The sequence below is a fragment of the Sciurus carolinensis genome, chromosome 8 (genome assembly GCF_902686445.1).
Source record: "Sciurus carolinensis chromosome 8, mSciCar1.2, whole genome shotgun sequence".
Classification (NCBI taxonomy): Eukaryota; Metazoa; Chordata; class Mammalia; order Rodentia; family Sciuridae; genus Sciurus; species Sciurus carolinensis.
In genome coordinates, this window is record NC_062220.1 from 147,606,924 (window position 1) to 147,624,152 (window position 17,229).

The 17,229-nt window shown below is 51.8% G+C and overlaps 1 protein-coding gene, 1 long non-coding RNA gene and 1 other non-coding gene across 7 annotated transcripts in view; 1 reads left to right on the forward strand and 2 right to left on the reverse strand.

Annotated features, from left to right (window-relative positions):
• Window positions 1-1,839: 1,839 nt before the first annotated feature.
• Window positions 1,840-1,980, reverse strand: LOC124992057 (U4 spliceosomal RNA). The gene has a single exon (XR_007110055.1). It is a non-coding gene; the product is annotated as a U4 spliceosomal RNA (small nuclear RNA).
• A 5,877-nt stretch (window positions 1,981-7,857) lies between these two features.
• LOC124990659 (uncharacterized) lies at window positions 7,858-16,985 on the forward strand. Its single transcript, XR_007109789.1, has 3 exons — window positions 7,858-8,073; window positions 15,076-15,285; window positions 16,672-16,985. It is a non-coding gene; the product is annotated as an uncharacterized LOC124990659 (long non-coding RNA).
• Window positions 15,485-17,229, reverse strand: part of Abcb9 (ATP binding cassette subfamily B member 9) — a 33,595-nt gene continuing 31,850 nt past the window's right edge. For all 5 annotated transcript variants that reach the window (XM_047560879.1, XM_047560880.1, XM_047560881.1 and 2 more), the window contains one exon: window positions 15,485-16,695. In XM_047560879.1, the coding sequence (XP_047416835.1) occupies window positions 16,435-16,695 (261 nt within the window). In that variant the 3' untranslated portion in view covers window positions 15,485-16,434. The remainder of the gene's footprint in view (window positions 16,696-17,229) is intronic.

Sequence of the window (17,229 nt, forward strand, 5' to 3'; positions counted from 1 at the left end):
GATGGCGGTCAATGTTAAGAGTGCTTGCCTGGCAAGCACGAGGCCGTGGGTTCAATCCCCAGCACCACACACACAGAAACGGAAGGAAGGGAGGGAAGGAGGGAGGCAGGCAGGGAGGAAGGAGAAAAAATATTAAGAAGTGAGAACTGGCTTGGTGGTGTGCACCTGTGATCCCAGTGACTCAGGAGGCCGAGGCAGGGGGATTGCAAGTCTGAGCCCCGCCTGGACCATTTAGCAAGACCCTGTCCATCAAAATTGAAAAAATGAAAAAAAGGGCTGGGAATGTGTCCTGGTGGGAGAGCAGCGCGCCCGAACGCAGTCTCCACGACACGTCCAGCTTCTGTTTCCTTCTGGGACTTACAACGCCTGCTCAGGCCGAGCTGTTGCCACCCACTTCCCACCACCCCTCTTTTTTAAAGTAGGAAAGCGCATGGACTGCGTCATCATGAAATCACAGAGCTGGAGAAGACAGGTCAGTGTGACACCTTCATGACGTCACCCGACCCCGCGACACTCCAGAAGCACTTGACATTCACGCGGCAGACATGGCCCAAGTTCACACTTCCTCTGTCACTACTGAAAATAGTTTAGGTGGTGTTTTACTTTTCTTTTAATTCCATGCTTTTTTTCTTTCTTTCTTTTCTTTCTCTCTAGTGAAGATTCTTCTCAACAAAGTGTTAATTCAGGCACCAAATCCAGAAGCTTCTAATCACTGTGAACTTTCCAAACCTCCTCGCGGGCCGCAAACGTGTGAAAAGCGTGTGTTTGTGGGACACCTTGTGGCTCTCGGCTCTGTGGCTCATCCTCTTACATCATCTCGCACTAGCTGCCCCCACCTCCTCCACCTCCTGTTCCTGACTCCCTGTTCCAGAAGCTGCCCTGCTTTCTTCTCTCTCTCTCTCTTTTTTTTTAAATTTTTTTTTAGTTGTTGCTGGACTTTTATTTTATTCATTTATTTATATGTGGTGCTGAGAATGGAACCCAGTGCTTCACATGTGCCAGGCAAGCGCTCCACCCCTGAGCCCCAGCCCCAGCCTCCCCCAACTTTAGAGGGAGCTGCTTCATCTCATCCACCCCAAGTCTGCCCCTCAAAAATGACGTCCTGTTCTGCAACAGGCTCCTGTGCAATGCAACATGATGGAACTATACACACAAAAGACTGGAGACTGGGAAGAGCCAATCTTGCATGGATCATAGAAGGCAACCCCTCTAGAGGGAAGAGAGCAAAAAATCAGGAGTAATATAACACGTCTACAACGTTTTGAGGATCTCACAAATTGGCACAGCATCTTTCACTGTTAAGGGACATCCGTGTCTGAGACATGCCGTGGCACCAGCTCTGTGTATTCCTTTAAGCTTTCCTCTTCTAGACAAAATCCCAACTGCCTCCTTTCATTTGATCATCTTTTCATAACTTTTATTGAGCACCTATGGTGAATCAGGCCCAGTTCCACATACGAGAATAGAACAGTAAACAAAGCAGGCGAGACCTTTGTCCTCGTGAGGTTTACGTTCCACGGAGGAGGCGTCTATGATAACCAAGGAAACAAACTGTACAACAAGAGACTTTCAGGTCATAATCAACCACATCATGTAGGAGTTTTTGTTGTTGTTTTGGTGCTGGGAATTGTACCCAGAGGTGCCTTTCCACCGAGCCACATCCCCAGCCCTTTTTGCTTTTTATTTTGAGACAGGGTCTCACTAAGTTGCTTAGGGCCTTGCTGACCTGCTGAGGCTAACCTTGAACTTGCGATCCTCTTTCCTCTGCTTCCTGAGTTGCTGGGATTATAGGCATGCACTACTGCACCCGGCACGTAGGACCACTTTTTAAAAATTTAGTCTCCGTAGAGACTGTCAAAAATTGCCAGTGCCGACTGTATTTTGAGTTGCCATGGCAGGTTGTTGGCAAAGGTTTTCAATTAGCAATGATCACACCTCAGATAAACCTCATCAGGGACAACACTGCTACTGCACAAAGCTTTTCAAGTCACAGCTGCAGACCTGGATGGAATTATTATGAGAAAGCAGAAAGCGGTGGTGAGCTTTGAATAGGAAAATGACTTAATTCACATTTTATGTCTATATCTCCACATAAGACATGCACAGAAACAGACATGCACATAAAGGCCCCTCTGGAGCCCGTGTGGCCCTCCCACCCAGCATCCCAGCCACTTGGGAGTCTAAGACAGGAGGATCACAAGGTTTGTTCTTTTTTAATACTTTAATAGCTTTAATACAGATGACAGACAGGTATGAAAGTAACAAAGCAACCTCAGAATTGTGATATAACCAGCAAGAGAAAAACAAGAGTGGGTGAACAATATTTTCTTTTATTTTCTTGAGATCCTTCCACCACTTTCTTTTTCTTGTACCCCTCTAGCTTCCACATTAGGTGAGAAAACATAACCACCCCTGACTTCCTAAGTTCAGTTTACTTTGCTTAACATAATGGTCTCTAGCTCCATCTGTTTTCCTGAAAATGACATAATTTTATTTTTCTTTATGGCTGAAAAAAACTCAGTTGCATATATATATATATATGCATATATATATATATATATGCATATATATATATATATACACATACCATTATATACCATATGGTATATATATGTGTATATATATACCATATTTTCCTTACCTGCTCATGGGTGGATGGACGCCTAGGCTGGTTCCCTAGTTTGGCCTTTGTGAATTGTGCTGCTATAAACATGGGTGTGCCTGAGTCACGATAGCATACTGACTTGAATTCTCCAGGGTAAATACCGAGCAGTGGTATAGCTGGGTCTTATGGTGGCTCCAAGCCCAGTCTTTTGAGGAACCTCCCTGCTAATTTCCATCATGGCTGTACTCAATTACAGTCCTACCAACCGTGCAGAAGTGTCCCTTTGTCCCCACCTCCTCTCCAGCGTTGATCATGGTTTGTATTCTCGATGGCGGCCCCTCTGACTGTGTGAGATGGAATCTGTGTTGTTTTGATTTGCGTTTCCCTAATTACTAATGATGTTGAATGTGTTTTCTTATATTCGTTGGCCATTTGTATTTCTTCTTCTGAGAAGTGTCTGTTTAATCTGTTTAATTCATTTGCTCGTTGGTTGGTTGGGTTCTTTGGTTCTGTGGCGTCAGTTTTTTTAGTTCTTCACACATTCTAGATATTGCTCCTCTGTCAGGAGAATAGCTGGCAAGCTTTCTCCTTCTGCGGGTTCTCTCTCCACACTCCTGTTTCCTTCGCGGCACGGAAGCTCTTTAGTTTCATGTCATCCCAGTGTTAACTCTTAGCGTTATTTCCTGAGCTCTGGGGTCCTGTTGAGAAAGTCGTGCCTGCGGCTCTGGCTGGAGTGTTGACCCTGTGTTTTCCTCCAGGAGCTGCACAGGCTCTGGGCCAGTTCCTAGGTCTTTGCTCCATTTTGAGTTGACTTTTGAGCAGGTGAGAGAGAGGGTCCACTCTCATTCTCCTACACGTGGATACCAGTTTCCCGGCACCATTTGTGAAAAGACTGTCTTGTCTCCAACGTATGTTTTGGCCCCTGTGTCAAGGATCAGATGGCTGCGCCTGTGTGGCTCGTCTCTGTGACACCGGTCTGTGTCTGTGTTTATGCCAGTACCATGCAGTTTTTGTTACTAATAGCTCTGTAGTATAATTTGAAGTCCAGTATTGTGATGCTTCCAGCATTGATTTTTTTTTTTTAGCTTAGAATTGCTTTGGCTATTCTGGGTCTTTACTTCTTCCAAATGAATTTTAGGACTGTTTTTAATCTAGTTCTGTGAAGAATGTCATTGGTATTTTGATGGGAATTGCATTTTTGTATATCGTTTTTGGTACTATCGTCATTTTAACAGTATTAATTCTGCCTATCCATGAAGAATGGAGGTCTTCCCATCTTCTAAGTTCCTCTATCTTTTTTAAAATATGTCCTATAGTTTTTATTGTAAAAGTCTTTCACCTCCTTGGTTAGATCTATTCCTAGGTATTTTATTTTTCAAGGCTGTTGTGAATGGAATTGTTTTACCAATTTCTTTCTCAACAGATTCATTTTTGGCATAAGGATAACAAATTTGAGGCCAGCCTGGGCAACTAAGTGGGACCCTGTCTCAAAGTAAAAAAAAAAAAATGGCTGGGGATGTAGCCCAGTGATAGAGCACCCCTGGTTTCAATCCCCAGTACCATAAAGGTAAGATGATAAAATAATAAAATAGTGGTCCTCTGCCTCTTGTGGAGGATGGACCACGGAAGGTCAGTCTGGGCTTGCTGACCGGTGCATTTTCCCTCCTGCTTGGCAAGTCACCCCTTCCATTCGCTCTCTGTTGATCTGTCCAATTTGGATTCCTTCCTGCAAGCTACCTGAAACCTTTTCCACCTGTATTTGACCTGTCCCTGCCAATTAGCTGTAAACTCTGGGGCCAGAAAAACCAAACGAACTTCTCTACTGATTCTGGCCTTGTACCCTGCGTGCAAAAGGAATCTGATTCGTGGTAGGAGGGCTGGTGTGCCTTTCAGCGAGAAGAGATGGCCGGTGTGGGTGACCTGGGCTCTGGCCAGAGGAGAAGCAGATTACTATGCTTCCTGGACCTCAGCGTTCCCATCTGGGCTTCGCTGCCCACGGGAAGCACCGTGTTTATAGCCGCGTCGTGGGCACGGCTGCTCGCAACCTGTCCAGGCTGTTTTCCAGAGCCCCTTTACCCTCTCCTCTTCTACCCTCAGCAGCAACGCGGTGTGGGGTGCCCTTCTGATTTGAAACGTCTCCTTCGGTCCAGGAGAGAAGCCCACTAGGCAGGCGGAGATGCTGCTCTTCTCCAGGGCCAAGTGTGGAAGGTCCCAGGCTGGCCGCCCTCTGCCCCTTGCCTGTCTGTTTCAGACCCACAGACCACCAGGCAGGCAGGGGCAGGACCACAAAGGCTGAACAGGGGGTGAGGGACATCTGGCAGCGAGAACTGGCGGCAGGCTGGCAGCTCCCAGTGACAAGGACCGGCTCCCACTGTGCACCGAGCCAGGGGAAGAAGGGTTTTGTAAGTCCCGAGGCCGGCGCTGGAGAGGGAGGGCCACGGGCACAGAGCTGCCGCCCGCCCGCCCGCCCGCCCACTGTCCTTTGCAGGTCCAGACGACTCTCAGCCCTCAGCTCTTGCCTCTCCGTCTGAAACTCCCAAGAAATGTAGGTCGAGTTTTTCTCAAGCTCATTTCCTCTCTTTGGTAGTTTGCATCTTTTGTCTCTGTGTGTTGCAGTCTGGATGGTTTCTTTTGCTTTCTCACTGATTCTTCTGCCATGTCCATTTTTCTGTCAAATACAATGATTGAGTTCATTATTTTGGGTTTGATTTTTTTTTCCTGTTTTGTTCTTTTTCAAATCTGTCATATCTCTGTTCTCTCTCTCTCTCTCTCTCTCTCTCTCTCTCTCTCTCTCTCTCTCAATTCTGGGGATCAAACCCAGAGCCTAGAGCCTGCTAGGCCAGTGCTCCATCATTTTGAGACAGGGTCCTGCTAAGTTGCCCAGGCTGGCCTCTATCTTGGGATTCTCCTTCCTCAGCCTCCCTAGTACCTGTCTTGCCACTTTTTAAGGTCTTCCCTTAAATGTTCCCTGCAAACATTTCCCAGCTTGGTAATCGCTTTATTTATCTATCACTCCTCTTTTTGGTAATCACTGCTTTCAACAGTTAAGTGCAGTGGCCTTGGAACCCGCCAGACGATTCCAGAGCCTTCTTTCTCCCAGCCCTTGTTGGGTGGCCTTATTTCCAGGTGGGCCAGCACACCGGGCCACCTGTTCTAACTGTGACTGAGCACCTGAGGCAGAGTCCCGAGGTGGAGAGGGACACGTGGCACCATGGGGCGCACGCGTGTATGTCTCTGTCCTCTCCCTCTGCTCACGGGGCCACCAAGATCTGATCCTGGGGCTCCGCCCTGATGGCCTCATGGAGTCCAGTTCACCTCCAAAGGTCCTGCCTCCAACCCGCAGCTGGATTCCGTTTCAGCCCTTAATATCTCACAGCAGGGATTACATTCCGACCACGCAGCCTTGGGGGACGCCTCCAGCCAGAGCGGCCCTGTGATCTGCAGTCATTTGCAGGGACTTTCTCAGGCCTGAGTGAAAGAGCTGACTTCTGGAAAAGTCTCGGGCGCCCACTAGGCCACCACACCCAAGTCCCCAGCCCCAGGTCCTGCGCGCCCCGTTGGCACATATCTGTGACCTTCGGGTCTGGGACAACCACCTCTGCAGGGTTATTTTCTCTCCTTGTTCCTTTTGCTTTTTCTGGCTGACCCAACATCAAGAGAAGCTTTTCCCATCCTTGGGGTGCAGCCCCTGATGCCCCTCGGCGGTATCCGGGTGGAAGTGCAGCGCCAGCCGCCTGATCCGCAGTGCTGTGGCGTCAATGTCCTCCACAGTGCACCCAGCCACCGCGGGAAGCCACCACGGGGAGTCTGGAGGACACAGCACCCCTGGCCCTCACAGGTCTGGGCGGTTCTGTCCTGGGTCATCTTGGCCACTCTCTAGGAGGCCCCGCCCTGGAGTCTAAGCTTTGGTGAACTCTGCCAGGGGTCAGGCCTTTCCTGGTGTTCTCTGAGAGAGGAGGCGTTCCTGCAGAGAGACCGAGTGGCAGAAAGCAGCCGGCCAAGGGAAGACTGGGTGGCGACAGTCCCAGGCAGAGGAGGAAACTGCACAGGCCCAAGGTGGGGTGGGGTGGTATCTGAGGACAAGAAAGACCAGCAGAGCTGGAATGTAGTGAGTGACGGGGAAGTGGCAGGAGCCGAGGCCAGGCTGGGGACAGGAGCCGGCCACGCGGAACCTGAGGGGTCAGCTGCACCCCAAGTGCAGGGAGGAGTCGTCTCCAGGGTTTGTTGGTGGTGTTGCTTGGGCAGCGCGGGGTAGCGAAGCCAGGGGCGCTCTACCACCGAGCTACGCCTGCGGTCTCACTAAGGTGTACAGACTGCCCTTGAACTTGCAGTCCTCCTACCTTAGTCTCCTGAGTCCCTGAGTCCCCACCATGCTCGCAGGGTTTGAGTCAGGAGTGAGAAGATCTGGTTTACAGTTTGAAAGATCTCCGTCAATCAGCACGCGTCAGGTGTGAGCTGTGCATCGTGACTTTCTTCCAAGAGGAAATGAAGAAAAAAGAGTAATTTTACATTAAAGCAAAATAAGACAAAAACCAACCCTGACAATCACGACCTTGGCTGAGGGTCAGCAGAGGGAGGTCGTGCTGAGCGCCTGCGCCTTCGACCAACTGTGAGGAGAACGCTCTGTGCTCTTCCTCCCCAAGCCCACCACCCCGCCAATCATGAGAAAGCATCAGAACAATCCCAGTCGAGGACCATCTTCAAAACCCTGACCAGTGCCTCCTGCAACAGTTGCAGTCACCAAAAACACATCTGAGGCTGGGTGCAATCCCAGTGACTCGGGAGGCTGAGGCAGAAGGATCACACCTTAGAGACCAGCCTCGGCAACTTAGCAAGGCCCTGTCTCAAAATAAAAAATGAAAAGTTCTGGTGGGGTAGTTCAGTGGTTAGAGTGCTTGCCTAGCACATGCAGGGCCCTGGTCCAATCCCAGAACAAAAATAGAAAAGCAAAGCAAAGGAAATAGGAAGCGAGGTGTATACTGGAACTCTGTATTATCTTTGCAATTTTTCTGTGAATCTACAACTGATCTAGAAAATGAAGTCTAGTTTGAAAAAAAAATTCCCCTGGCTGCCGTGTGGAGCCTGGGTTACAGGGGTGGGGCCCGAGGGGAGCAGAGGGTGAAGGTCGTGACCGCGCCCTGGAGGAGGGACCTGGAGTGGCTTGGACCGGGTGGGGCAAAGGAGATGGGGAAACAGGATCCGGGGCAGGAAGTCCAGCTGCCAGGCTGCCAGGTCTCGCCAGGAGATGAACTGTGGGAGGCAAGGAAAGGGAGGCGTCAGGTCAGACCCCGAGATCTTTCAGCTTGAGCAGCTGGCACACCACGCCATTCCCTCCGTGCACTTGAGCGGGAGGAAAACAGGTTTGGGAGAAAATCTCAAGAAGCTCCATTTCCGCCACGGCGTCTGAAGTGCTATGAAGCAGCAGGAAGGGGCTGTCTCGAAGGCAGGGACGTGAGTGATTCACGCAGGTGAGCAACAGCGCGTACTCTGAGCTAGGAGCGCACCTCCCGGATGAAGGACACAGCTCCTGCCTTCAACAGCTCCTGAGCTACACCCCAGTCCTTTTTATTTTTTATTTTGAGACAGGGTCTTGCTAAGTGTCTGAGGCTGGCCTTGAACTTGTGATCTTCCTGCCTCAGCTTCCAGAGTCGCTAGGATTACAGGTGTGCCACATGGTGCCCAGCAACTTCTAGCATGTTTGAAGAACAGTCGAAATGCTAGGGAAGCCCAGTCAGTCCAAATAATGAGAATGGAGAAGACCAGTGGAGACAGAAGAAATCCGGGAGACTGCCTGGAGGCGGCAGAGCACAATAGATTTGCAGCTGTGGATACCCTTAAATCAGCCATCTTCCTGCTCTTAATAGGCACGTCATGGCTGCTGCTGTCACCAGCTTCCAGCCAGGTTCTCATTTGGAAAATGCCTTCCCTTCCTTTAGGCTACTGTCCCGAAAGACCAGATACTTAAGGGTCAGAGGTCAGGGCACTCACACCTGGCTGCTGACCAGGCCTTATCCACCAGGACCTCATGCAGGAATTACGGAGCTGTGAGTCAGTTGTTCCCAGGTGATACTGCCTCTAATCACCTTGGGGCGTGCCCAGCACTGCCCTGGGCTGGGAAGGTGACGGGCCTCGGTGGCAACCCCAGGGCCTTTGCTGACTGAAACCTTTTGCAGAAAATTCCTTGAAATGTTTCTCAGTACTCTGGATTCACAAGGCTCCTGCAGTTATAAATAACAGCAGGACATCCTGGATTCTCATTCCAGGAGGGCTGACGTGTGATGCAATTGCTGCCTGATTTCCTCATAGCCGAGTGGGGTGAGCCCAGCCCTAGCCGCCCCGGGGATGGACGTGGCCTCCTCAGGCCCTCCGCTGCGTTCTGCACGCCGAGCTAGGCGGGCAACCATTTCACGCCCCATCAAACCTTCCAAGTCCTCCCATCTTTGATTGAAAGGCAAACACCTACCCGTGGCCCACATGGTCACTGCCCACTGGCCTTCCTGTCCCCTCCTCCTTCCTCCCTTACATCCTTCCGTCTCGCTGTCCACTGCCTGCCCCACAGACGTCCCAGCTTCTTCCTGCCTGTGGTCTTTGAACTTGCCGTTCCTGTGCAAGATCGACCCTACCTCCACCCCGCACCGTCTTTTTCTTTTTATCCCCCCCTTTTTTTAGGTGAAAAACATAACATACAACTACCCATTTTAATTTTCTTTCACCTTTGTTTTTTATTTCTTCATCTTTACATGGTGCCGAGGATGGAACCCAGTGCCTCACATGTGCTAAACCTGCGCTCTACCACTGAGCCCAGCCCCAGCCCCTCGTTTTAATTTCAAAGTGTGCAAATTCATGGGGTGTGTTCACTGTGTTATGCAATCACAGGTCCCTCCAGTTTCAAAACTTCCTCACCGTCCCATAAAGCCATTTGTCTACATTAGGTAGTCCCTCCCTGCCCCCTCCCAGGCCTGGAACTTCTAATCGGCTTTCGGTGGCTGCCCTCACCTGTTCACACAAAAAGAATCCCAGGCTGGCGGTGCACACCTGTCATCCCAGCCACTGGGGAGGGGGAGGCAGGGAGAGCCCAAGGTCAAGGCCAGCCTGGGCAGCTCGACGTAAAGAATCCTACAACTCGTGCCCTGCCCTGTCCAGCTGTTCCTCCCTGGCATCGTTCTTTCAAGATTCGTCCACACTGTAGCAGGTGACAGTGCGGCTTTCTTTTCATGGCTGACTTGTTTGGCTGTATGCAGGAACCACAATTTGTTCATTTCCACCTTTGACTCTTGGGAATCATGCTGTTACGAATGTCTGCGTACGAGCTACTGTCTAGACATGTGTTTTCAGTTTTTCAAGGCATCCAGGAGTAGAAGGGTTAGGTCACATGATAACTCCTCGTCCCACTGCCCAGCAACAGGGGGAATGTAACCCAGGCTCTCCTGCCTGCCAATCACACACTCTACCACTAAGCCACACCCCGTCCCTCATGGTCCACTTTTTAAGGAACTACCAAACTATTGCTGGTGACATTCTTTCCCAGAGAGCCAAGGCCGGCCCCTCCTCACCAGATGGGTCTCAGGTCAGCAGACCACCCGCTCCAATGGTGCCCGTCTCCCAAATCACTCTGGTCCCACTGGGGGACTTGGATTGCAGGTGATCCCAGCACAGTGCCTGGTACACAGTAGGTACACAGTAAATGCTTGCTGAATGACTATCTCAGGTTGTCAGAGGTAGGGCCTTGCGACAGTGTGATGCATTCTTGAGACCTTCCGTGGCCGTTAGGACAGCTCAGCTGTTTACCTGGCTGACTTCCTCCTGCCTTCAGGAAAGAACAACAGCCAGGGGAGGCAGACCATGGGCGGTGGTCCTTCCTTTAGTGACTCGCGCTGACATCTCTGCAGCCATCCCCAGCTCCTTGGCAGGGAACAACCGAGCCTTAGCAGTATCCTGAGAAAACAACCAAAACCAAAACAGGTGGGAAAGACTTGGTGGGAACTGGATCACACGTCCACCAGCCGTCAGCCTGGAGGACCGACTGAGGAGCCTTGCTTGGGGTTCAGGCATTTGGGGTGCCCAGCGTCAGCTCCCCACCTTGTCACTTGGTTATAGGACCTTTTGCAGCTGATTTGATCTTGTTTTTCATTTTTGGAAAACGACTTTAATGGCAGCTCCCTCAGAGACTTGTGGGGCTACGGGCAGAGTCACTGAAGTGCTGGGACAGTGTGGGGTGAGTTGGGAATGCCGTGGACCTGGGCAGCTCTGTCACCGTGGCCTCCGTGAACCCAGCTCAGCGCTGCTGCTGCTGCGGCCGGCTGCTCAGACCAGAGGTGGCGGGGTGTGCTTCGGGAGAGCAGAAGGAGACGGCGCAGTCGCTCCGCAGGCCTCGGAACTGTGAAGACTTAATGCGGTTAAAGTGGTCCATTTTCTGGGTATTTTACCACAATTTAAGAAGTAAACAGTAAACATCGTTTCCAAGGCCCTTGGGAATCAAGTGAAGAGTTTTCCTGTACTGTTACTTGAAATGACAACAGCTCTCCTACCTGGGGTCAGAAATAAATGACCTCAGCAACGATGATGGTGTCTGTGCTGGATTCCAGATCCCATCCTTGCAGAATTTTCTAGAAGACCAGGCCCCCTTCAAAGGCCCTGGAGGAAGGCCCATTGAAAGTGGCCGTGCTGAGGGGTGGTGACAGCCGGCCACCGTCACTGCCCGGGGTCTGAGCAGGCTTGCTGCCAGCTGCCCAGTCGGTCAGCAGGCTGAGCTCCAACTCCGGAAGTGCCCCGACTTCAGAGTCTCGGGGCAGGGTTCCTTCAGATCTGCCATCGCCCGCCCGCAGGGAAGGTGCGCGTCTGCAGAAATCTGCACAGAACAGTAAGACGCACTCGGGTGCCCACCACTCAGGACTGGCCGTTGCTAATGTTTTCTTCCATTTTTATTCTTTTTAAATAGTTTTTTACTTTTTGCAGTACTGGGAACCAAACCCAGGGGCACTTCACCACTGAGCTACACCCCCAGCCTTTTCTAAAAATTTGAGACAGGGATGGACACCATGGCACAAGCCTGTAATCTCAGCAACTCAGGGAGCCGAAGCAGGAGGATAGCAAGTTCATGGCCAGCCTCAGCAATGTAGCAAGACCCTGCCTCAAAGTAAAAAATAAAAAGAACTGGGGTGTTGCTCAATGGAAAAGCACCCCTGAGTTCGATCCCCAGTACCACCACCAAAAAAAAAAGTTAGATGTGCAAGTTCCTTTTGGTTTTTACAAATGCAAACCAGGTTGCCACTGACATATTTGAGCTAATTCCTCCCAAGGCAGTGCTTTTCAAAATGCCTAACTAGCAGTGGGCCATGAAATCAACTTTTTCTTAAGTGACACAAGATGGAATAATATGTAATAAGTTCTTTAATATTCTTTTGTGAAACTTGTGTGTGTGTGTGTGTGTGTGTGTGTGTGTGTGTGTGTATGTGTGTGTACTTGGTAGGAGAGGTAAATATTTTTCTTACTAAGGATTGTGGTGAAACAGGTTTCAAAAACATTCCTCTCCCAAGAATTCTACCCTGAGGTATCTACCCCAGCAAATTAAAAGTGCATATGAATGCAAAAATATGTACATGAAAGCTCAGAGCAGCACGATTTACAATAGCCACAACCACTCAAATGTCCACAAATGGGGAATGGAAAATCAAAATGTGGCATGTCCTTGTGTTTTAGTACATTTTCTGTTGCTATAACAAAATACCCGATGCTGGGTAATTTATAATGATAGGGTTTCATGGGTTCAGGAGTCACGAAGTCCAGCATGGTGCTGGTATCTGCTCCACTTCTGGGGAGGACCCTCTTGCTGCCTCAGACATGGCACAGGCTGTGACATAGTAAGACAGGGAACTTGCCAGAGAGAGCTCACTTCTATAACAAGGCCCTTCCCTTGATAACCCGTTAATCCTTTAATCCACAAGTGGCTTAACCCACTTAGACGGGCAGAGCCCTCTTGACCTGATTTCCTCCCTTCACTGCCACATAGTAAGTAAATCTTAACATGAATTTCAGAGGGGACACTTGGTATCCAAACCACAGCACCATTCAAAGGAATATTATTCAGTCATAAAAGATGTGAGCCCCTTGTTCAAAAATCATTCAGAATTTCAAACTGTAACTAAAGAGCATCGAACCAAGCGTGCCCTTCTGAGTACAGAGCCCTCGTTGCACCCCCAACCTGCCCCTGCCCTCTCTCTGCCCCGTACTCCTCTCACCAGGACTAAGCCTGCTCTGGGTCCCGTCTCCATTCTGTCTCATCCCCACCTATTTCCTGTCTGTCTCCCTGGTCCAACAAGCATTCTCTGAAGACGCAGGCTGCAACAGCTTTCCCTGGCTGCACAGCATGGTGCTTGGGACAGAGGAGGGGCAGCTACATTTACCAAATTAATTGTAACAGAAAAGAGTCAGCTCTCTCCACCTCGCCCCACCGGATGGCCATCATTTAAGAGCTAAAATGAATAAAAAATATCGAGTATTGATGAGGACATGGAGAAATTGAAACCTTGGTGCACCGCTGGTGGGGACATCAAACAGTGCAGCCACAGTGGAAAGTCGGGCAGTTCTTCCAAAGGCTAAACATAGACACCACGTGACTCACAGATTCCACTCTCAGTGTACACCCAAAGGGAGCGTAAACACGTTCACAAAAATATGAATGTTCATAGCAGCTCGGTTCATAACAGCCAAAAGGCAGAGCGGCCCAGACGTCCATCGGTGGATGAATGGACAGGCAAAATGCAGTCCACTCATACAATGGACTATTATTCAGCCATAAAAAGGAACAAAGTCCTGACACACGCGACAATATGGAGGAACACTCAGAAGGCCATGTTGTCACGGAAGGCCACATATTGCATGATGCCATTTGTGTGGAATATCCAGAACGGGCAAGTCTGGAAAGCCCATCAGTGGGTGCCAGGTGCTGCAGGGAGGGGCGCGTGCAGGGCTCACGGGACGGGGCTTTCTTTCGGGGTGATGGAGGGCGTGAGGGCTGCACAGCACTGTGGGTATCCTAGATGTCGCTGTGACAAGTCTCTACCGTGTGCCTTTTGCCACAGTGGAGAAGCAGCACCACCTCACTACATGTGAAGTGGCGCCCGGATGGAGTCCTGGAATCCAGGATGGAGCCCTGGGTGGGAAAAAAGCCACTAGCAGGAAGGCGGGTGCAGCCTGGAGCTTCACTGAGGGCGCCGCACCTGCGCTGGTCCCCCAGTGACGCGAGATGCTTGAGGGCCACACGTCACCGTGATTTTTCAGTCAACCTAAAAATCATTCCGAAATGAATCATTTATTATTTTTTAAAAATCGTATCTGCTTTCTAAAGCGGGGCCCTAGAAAGTTCTCGGTCTCTGGAAAGTTCTTGGTTGCCCAGGGCCCACTTATGGGTTCGGGCTTACAGATTGGGGAGCTTGCCTGGGAGTGGGAGAAGACTCTGGGGTCCTCAGCTCCGGAGTGGGGAGGAGGAAGGGAGATGGGCAGGCAGCAGCGGGTGAGGACAAGCCGGGTCCAGCTGAGGTCGCAGGCCAGTGGCCGGCGGGTGTGTTCGTTGGTCCTCGCTTTTATCAAGACGGATTAGGCCAATCTATCTTTTATAGAAAAAGCAGCTGATCTCCCAATAAAACTGGAATTCCCAACTACTCTGGAAACATCTGAAGATCTGACTCTCAGAACACCTAACCCCCACCCCAAAGCCAAACAGCAAGTCCTGAGCTTACCATGATCCAGGGCTGCACGTCCCCTGTGTAGTGGGTTGAGATACCCATGTCAAACCCCTGGGACCCGTGAACCTGTTTGGAAACCCTGTTTGGAAAGAGTCCCTTGCAGGTGTGATAGCTAAGGATCTGGAGAGGAGGGCACCCTGGCTTTCCAGCTGGCCCCCCAACCCCATGACGAGTGTCCTTTAAAAAAAGCAGGGAGACGCTGGGGAGATAGCTCAGTTGGTAGAGTGCTTGCCTTGCAAGCACAAGGCCCTGGGTTCGATCCCCAGCACCCCAAAAAAAAAAAGAAAGAGAAAAGCAGGGAGAGACTGACACACAGAGGCGGCGGCCAGGCCATGAGGGAGACCCCAGAGTGACGCAGCCCCCAGCCAAGGCAGGAGCCACCAGCAGCTGCCGAGGCAGGAAGGGTCCTCCTGCAGAGCCTCAGGGGAGTGGCCCTGCCCGCCCACGCTTTTGGACTTCTGCCCTCCAGAGCTGTGAGAGAACCTTCCTTCTAGGCCACCAGGTTAGTGGTGACTTGTTACGGCAAACACAGGAAACTAATATCCTTTTCCCTAGGCCCTGGTCCCCCACAGGAGCACAGAGCGGGAGGCTTGCCCTTGCGATGCACCCCCTTATGGGTGTTATGGGTGAGGACAAGAGGCCCAGAGGGGTGGAGGCACACGGGGTCCCTTAGAGCAGTCTCGATTCGCCCCGAGATTTGGATGTCATTTTTGTCACCTTGCACAGCCCCATGGAACCAGACTGATGGCCATGAATGACAGCGCTGGAGACCCCGACGTCACGAGGAGCACAGATGGGGCTCTTGGACACGGGGAAGGCCCTGGACCACCCAACGTCCCTCTGCAACTGAGAAGTTTGACCAGAGCCGGGTGTGGTGGTGCACGCCTGTCACCTCTGCCACCCAGGAGACCAAGCAAGGAGGATGGCAAGTTCAAGGTCAGCCTGGGCAACTTGGTTGGGCAATTTTCTGAGGTCCTGTCCTCAAAATAAAAAATAAAAAGGGCTGGGGATGTAGCTCTATGCTAGGGCATCCCTGGGTTCAATTCACAGTACCAAAAAACCAGAACAAAACAAAAAACCAAACCCTAGCCAGGCAATGAGGCAGATGGCCCAAGGAGAAAGCAGAGGTCAGGGGTCAGAGGTAGTACACTTTATTGACTGGGTTCTCCCAACATCTCACAACCCTGGACAAAGCCGGAACCCGGGCTTCACCACAGTCCCATCCACCAAACAGAAATCATCTCGCAAACAGCCAAGGGCCTCCGAACAGCAGAGGGACGGGGTGGGCGTGGGGGCAGCTGCCAGCCAGGGGAGGAAGGAGGCAGGGCCGGGGCTGAAGCGCTGGGTGTGGGCTGGGTAGACCCAGAGGCCCTGCCAGGCCTGGCCAGCCCCTCACTCCCCCGTTGAGGTTCGCAGTGGTTCACAGTGAGACTGGCTTTGATTGGCAGGGGGCGATGGGCAGACAGATGCGGCCCACTCTCCCGCCGCCCACCCGGCCTGACTCACTGAGCTGGGAGCAGGCAGTGACACACAGCTCTACTCCTCCCCTGTGTTCCTCTCTGGGACGGGGAAGCCCCTTTCCTGGAGGGGAAAGGGTGGAGCCCAGTTCTCTCCCGACATCTCCCAGGCTATTAGGAAGGGTTCTTCACTCTTCACTCCTGGCTCAGAAGTTTCTAGAACACCTTGGTGAATAATTTTCCCATCATTACTCCCAATTAGAAAATTGTTTTTGAAATTTAGGAGTTGACTGTAGTGCATCAAACCAAGCAGTAAAAAAACCTGATACGGTCATGGTTTAAAAAGGCAGCTGCCCCTTTGCTAGGAGCCTCAGGGGACCAGCAGGGGAGACCAGGCGGGGCGAGAGCAGAGGGGTGGCTCGTGGCAGCATGGGCTGGAGGTGCCCTGGGGAACAGGGTGGAACCAGGGCAAGATGCAGGAAGCGTGAAAGGTGGGATTGGCAGGTTGCCCCCCAGTGCCGCGGACCTGGGCTCGGAGGGCAGCTGGGAGCTGCTGTGGGCCCCGCGGGCCCGTCTGCCAGGGAGGTGCCAGAGCCTCTGCCCCTCTGGGAGAGGCAGGGGCCGACGGTCAAGCCTTGTGACTGCTGCTGCCCAGTGGCTCCTTGTGGCTGGCCGTGTAGTCCGAGGGGGGCTCGAGCCCCAGCATCTGGCGCTGCACCAGCTTGGCGTAGAGGCCGCCCTGGGCCAGCAGCTGCTGGTGCGTGCCCTGCTGCACCACGCGGCCCTTGTCCAGCACCACGATGAGGTGTGCCCTCTCCACGGTGCTCAGGCGGTGCGCGATGATGAGCACCGTGTGCTTCTGCAGGTTGCCGTGGATGGCCTGCTGGATCTGCGGAAGACGGGACCCTGGCTCGCAGGGCTACAGCGGCTGCCCGCCCGTGCCACCCGCCCCGGTTCCCTGCCACCGCTTACTCCTCACCCCTAATTCAGTCATTGCCACGAGACCCAGGTGGTCTCTTCGCATCCACACTGAGCTCCCTGTGTCATTTTCACTAGGACCCCTGCTCATCCCCCGCCTGCCCCTCGTTGTCCTTTAAAACAGTCCGTCACCTCTGCACAAATGGGCATGGAGCTGGTCCTCCGAACTACCAGCACTTAATGAATAAAGTCTGGCTTCAGGGCCTCCACTGATGTCCAGCTGTGTTTGTCTTTGATAACTGGGCCCCTCCCAACCTGTGCCATGTGACATTTCATTTTCTTTGTGGCACAGGACACAGGTGCAACACCCGCCCACATCCTTGTTTAGTATGTTTTCCCTCAAGCATGGAAACACCTTGGGGACCATGGTCTTGTTGCTGTGGGGACAGGTCTTATCTGGTCAGCCCACCACTATAACCCTGGTGCTTAGAACAGAGCCTGGTGC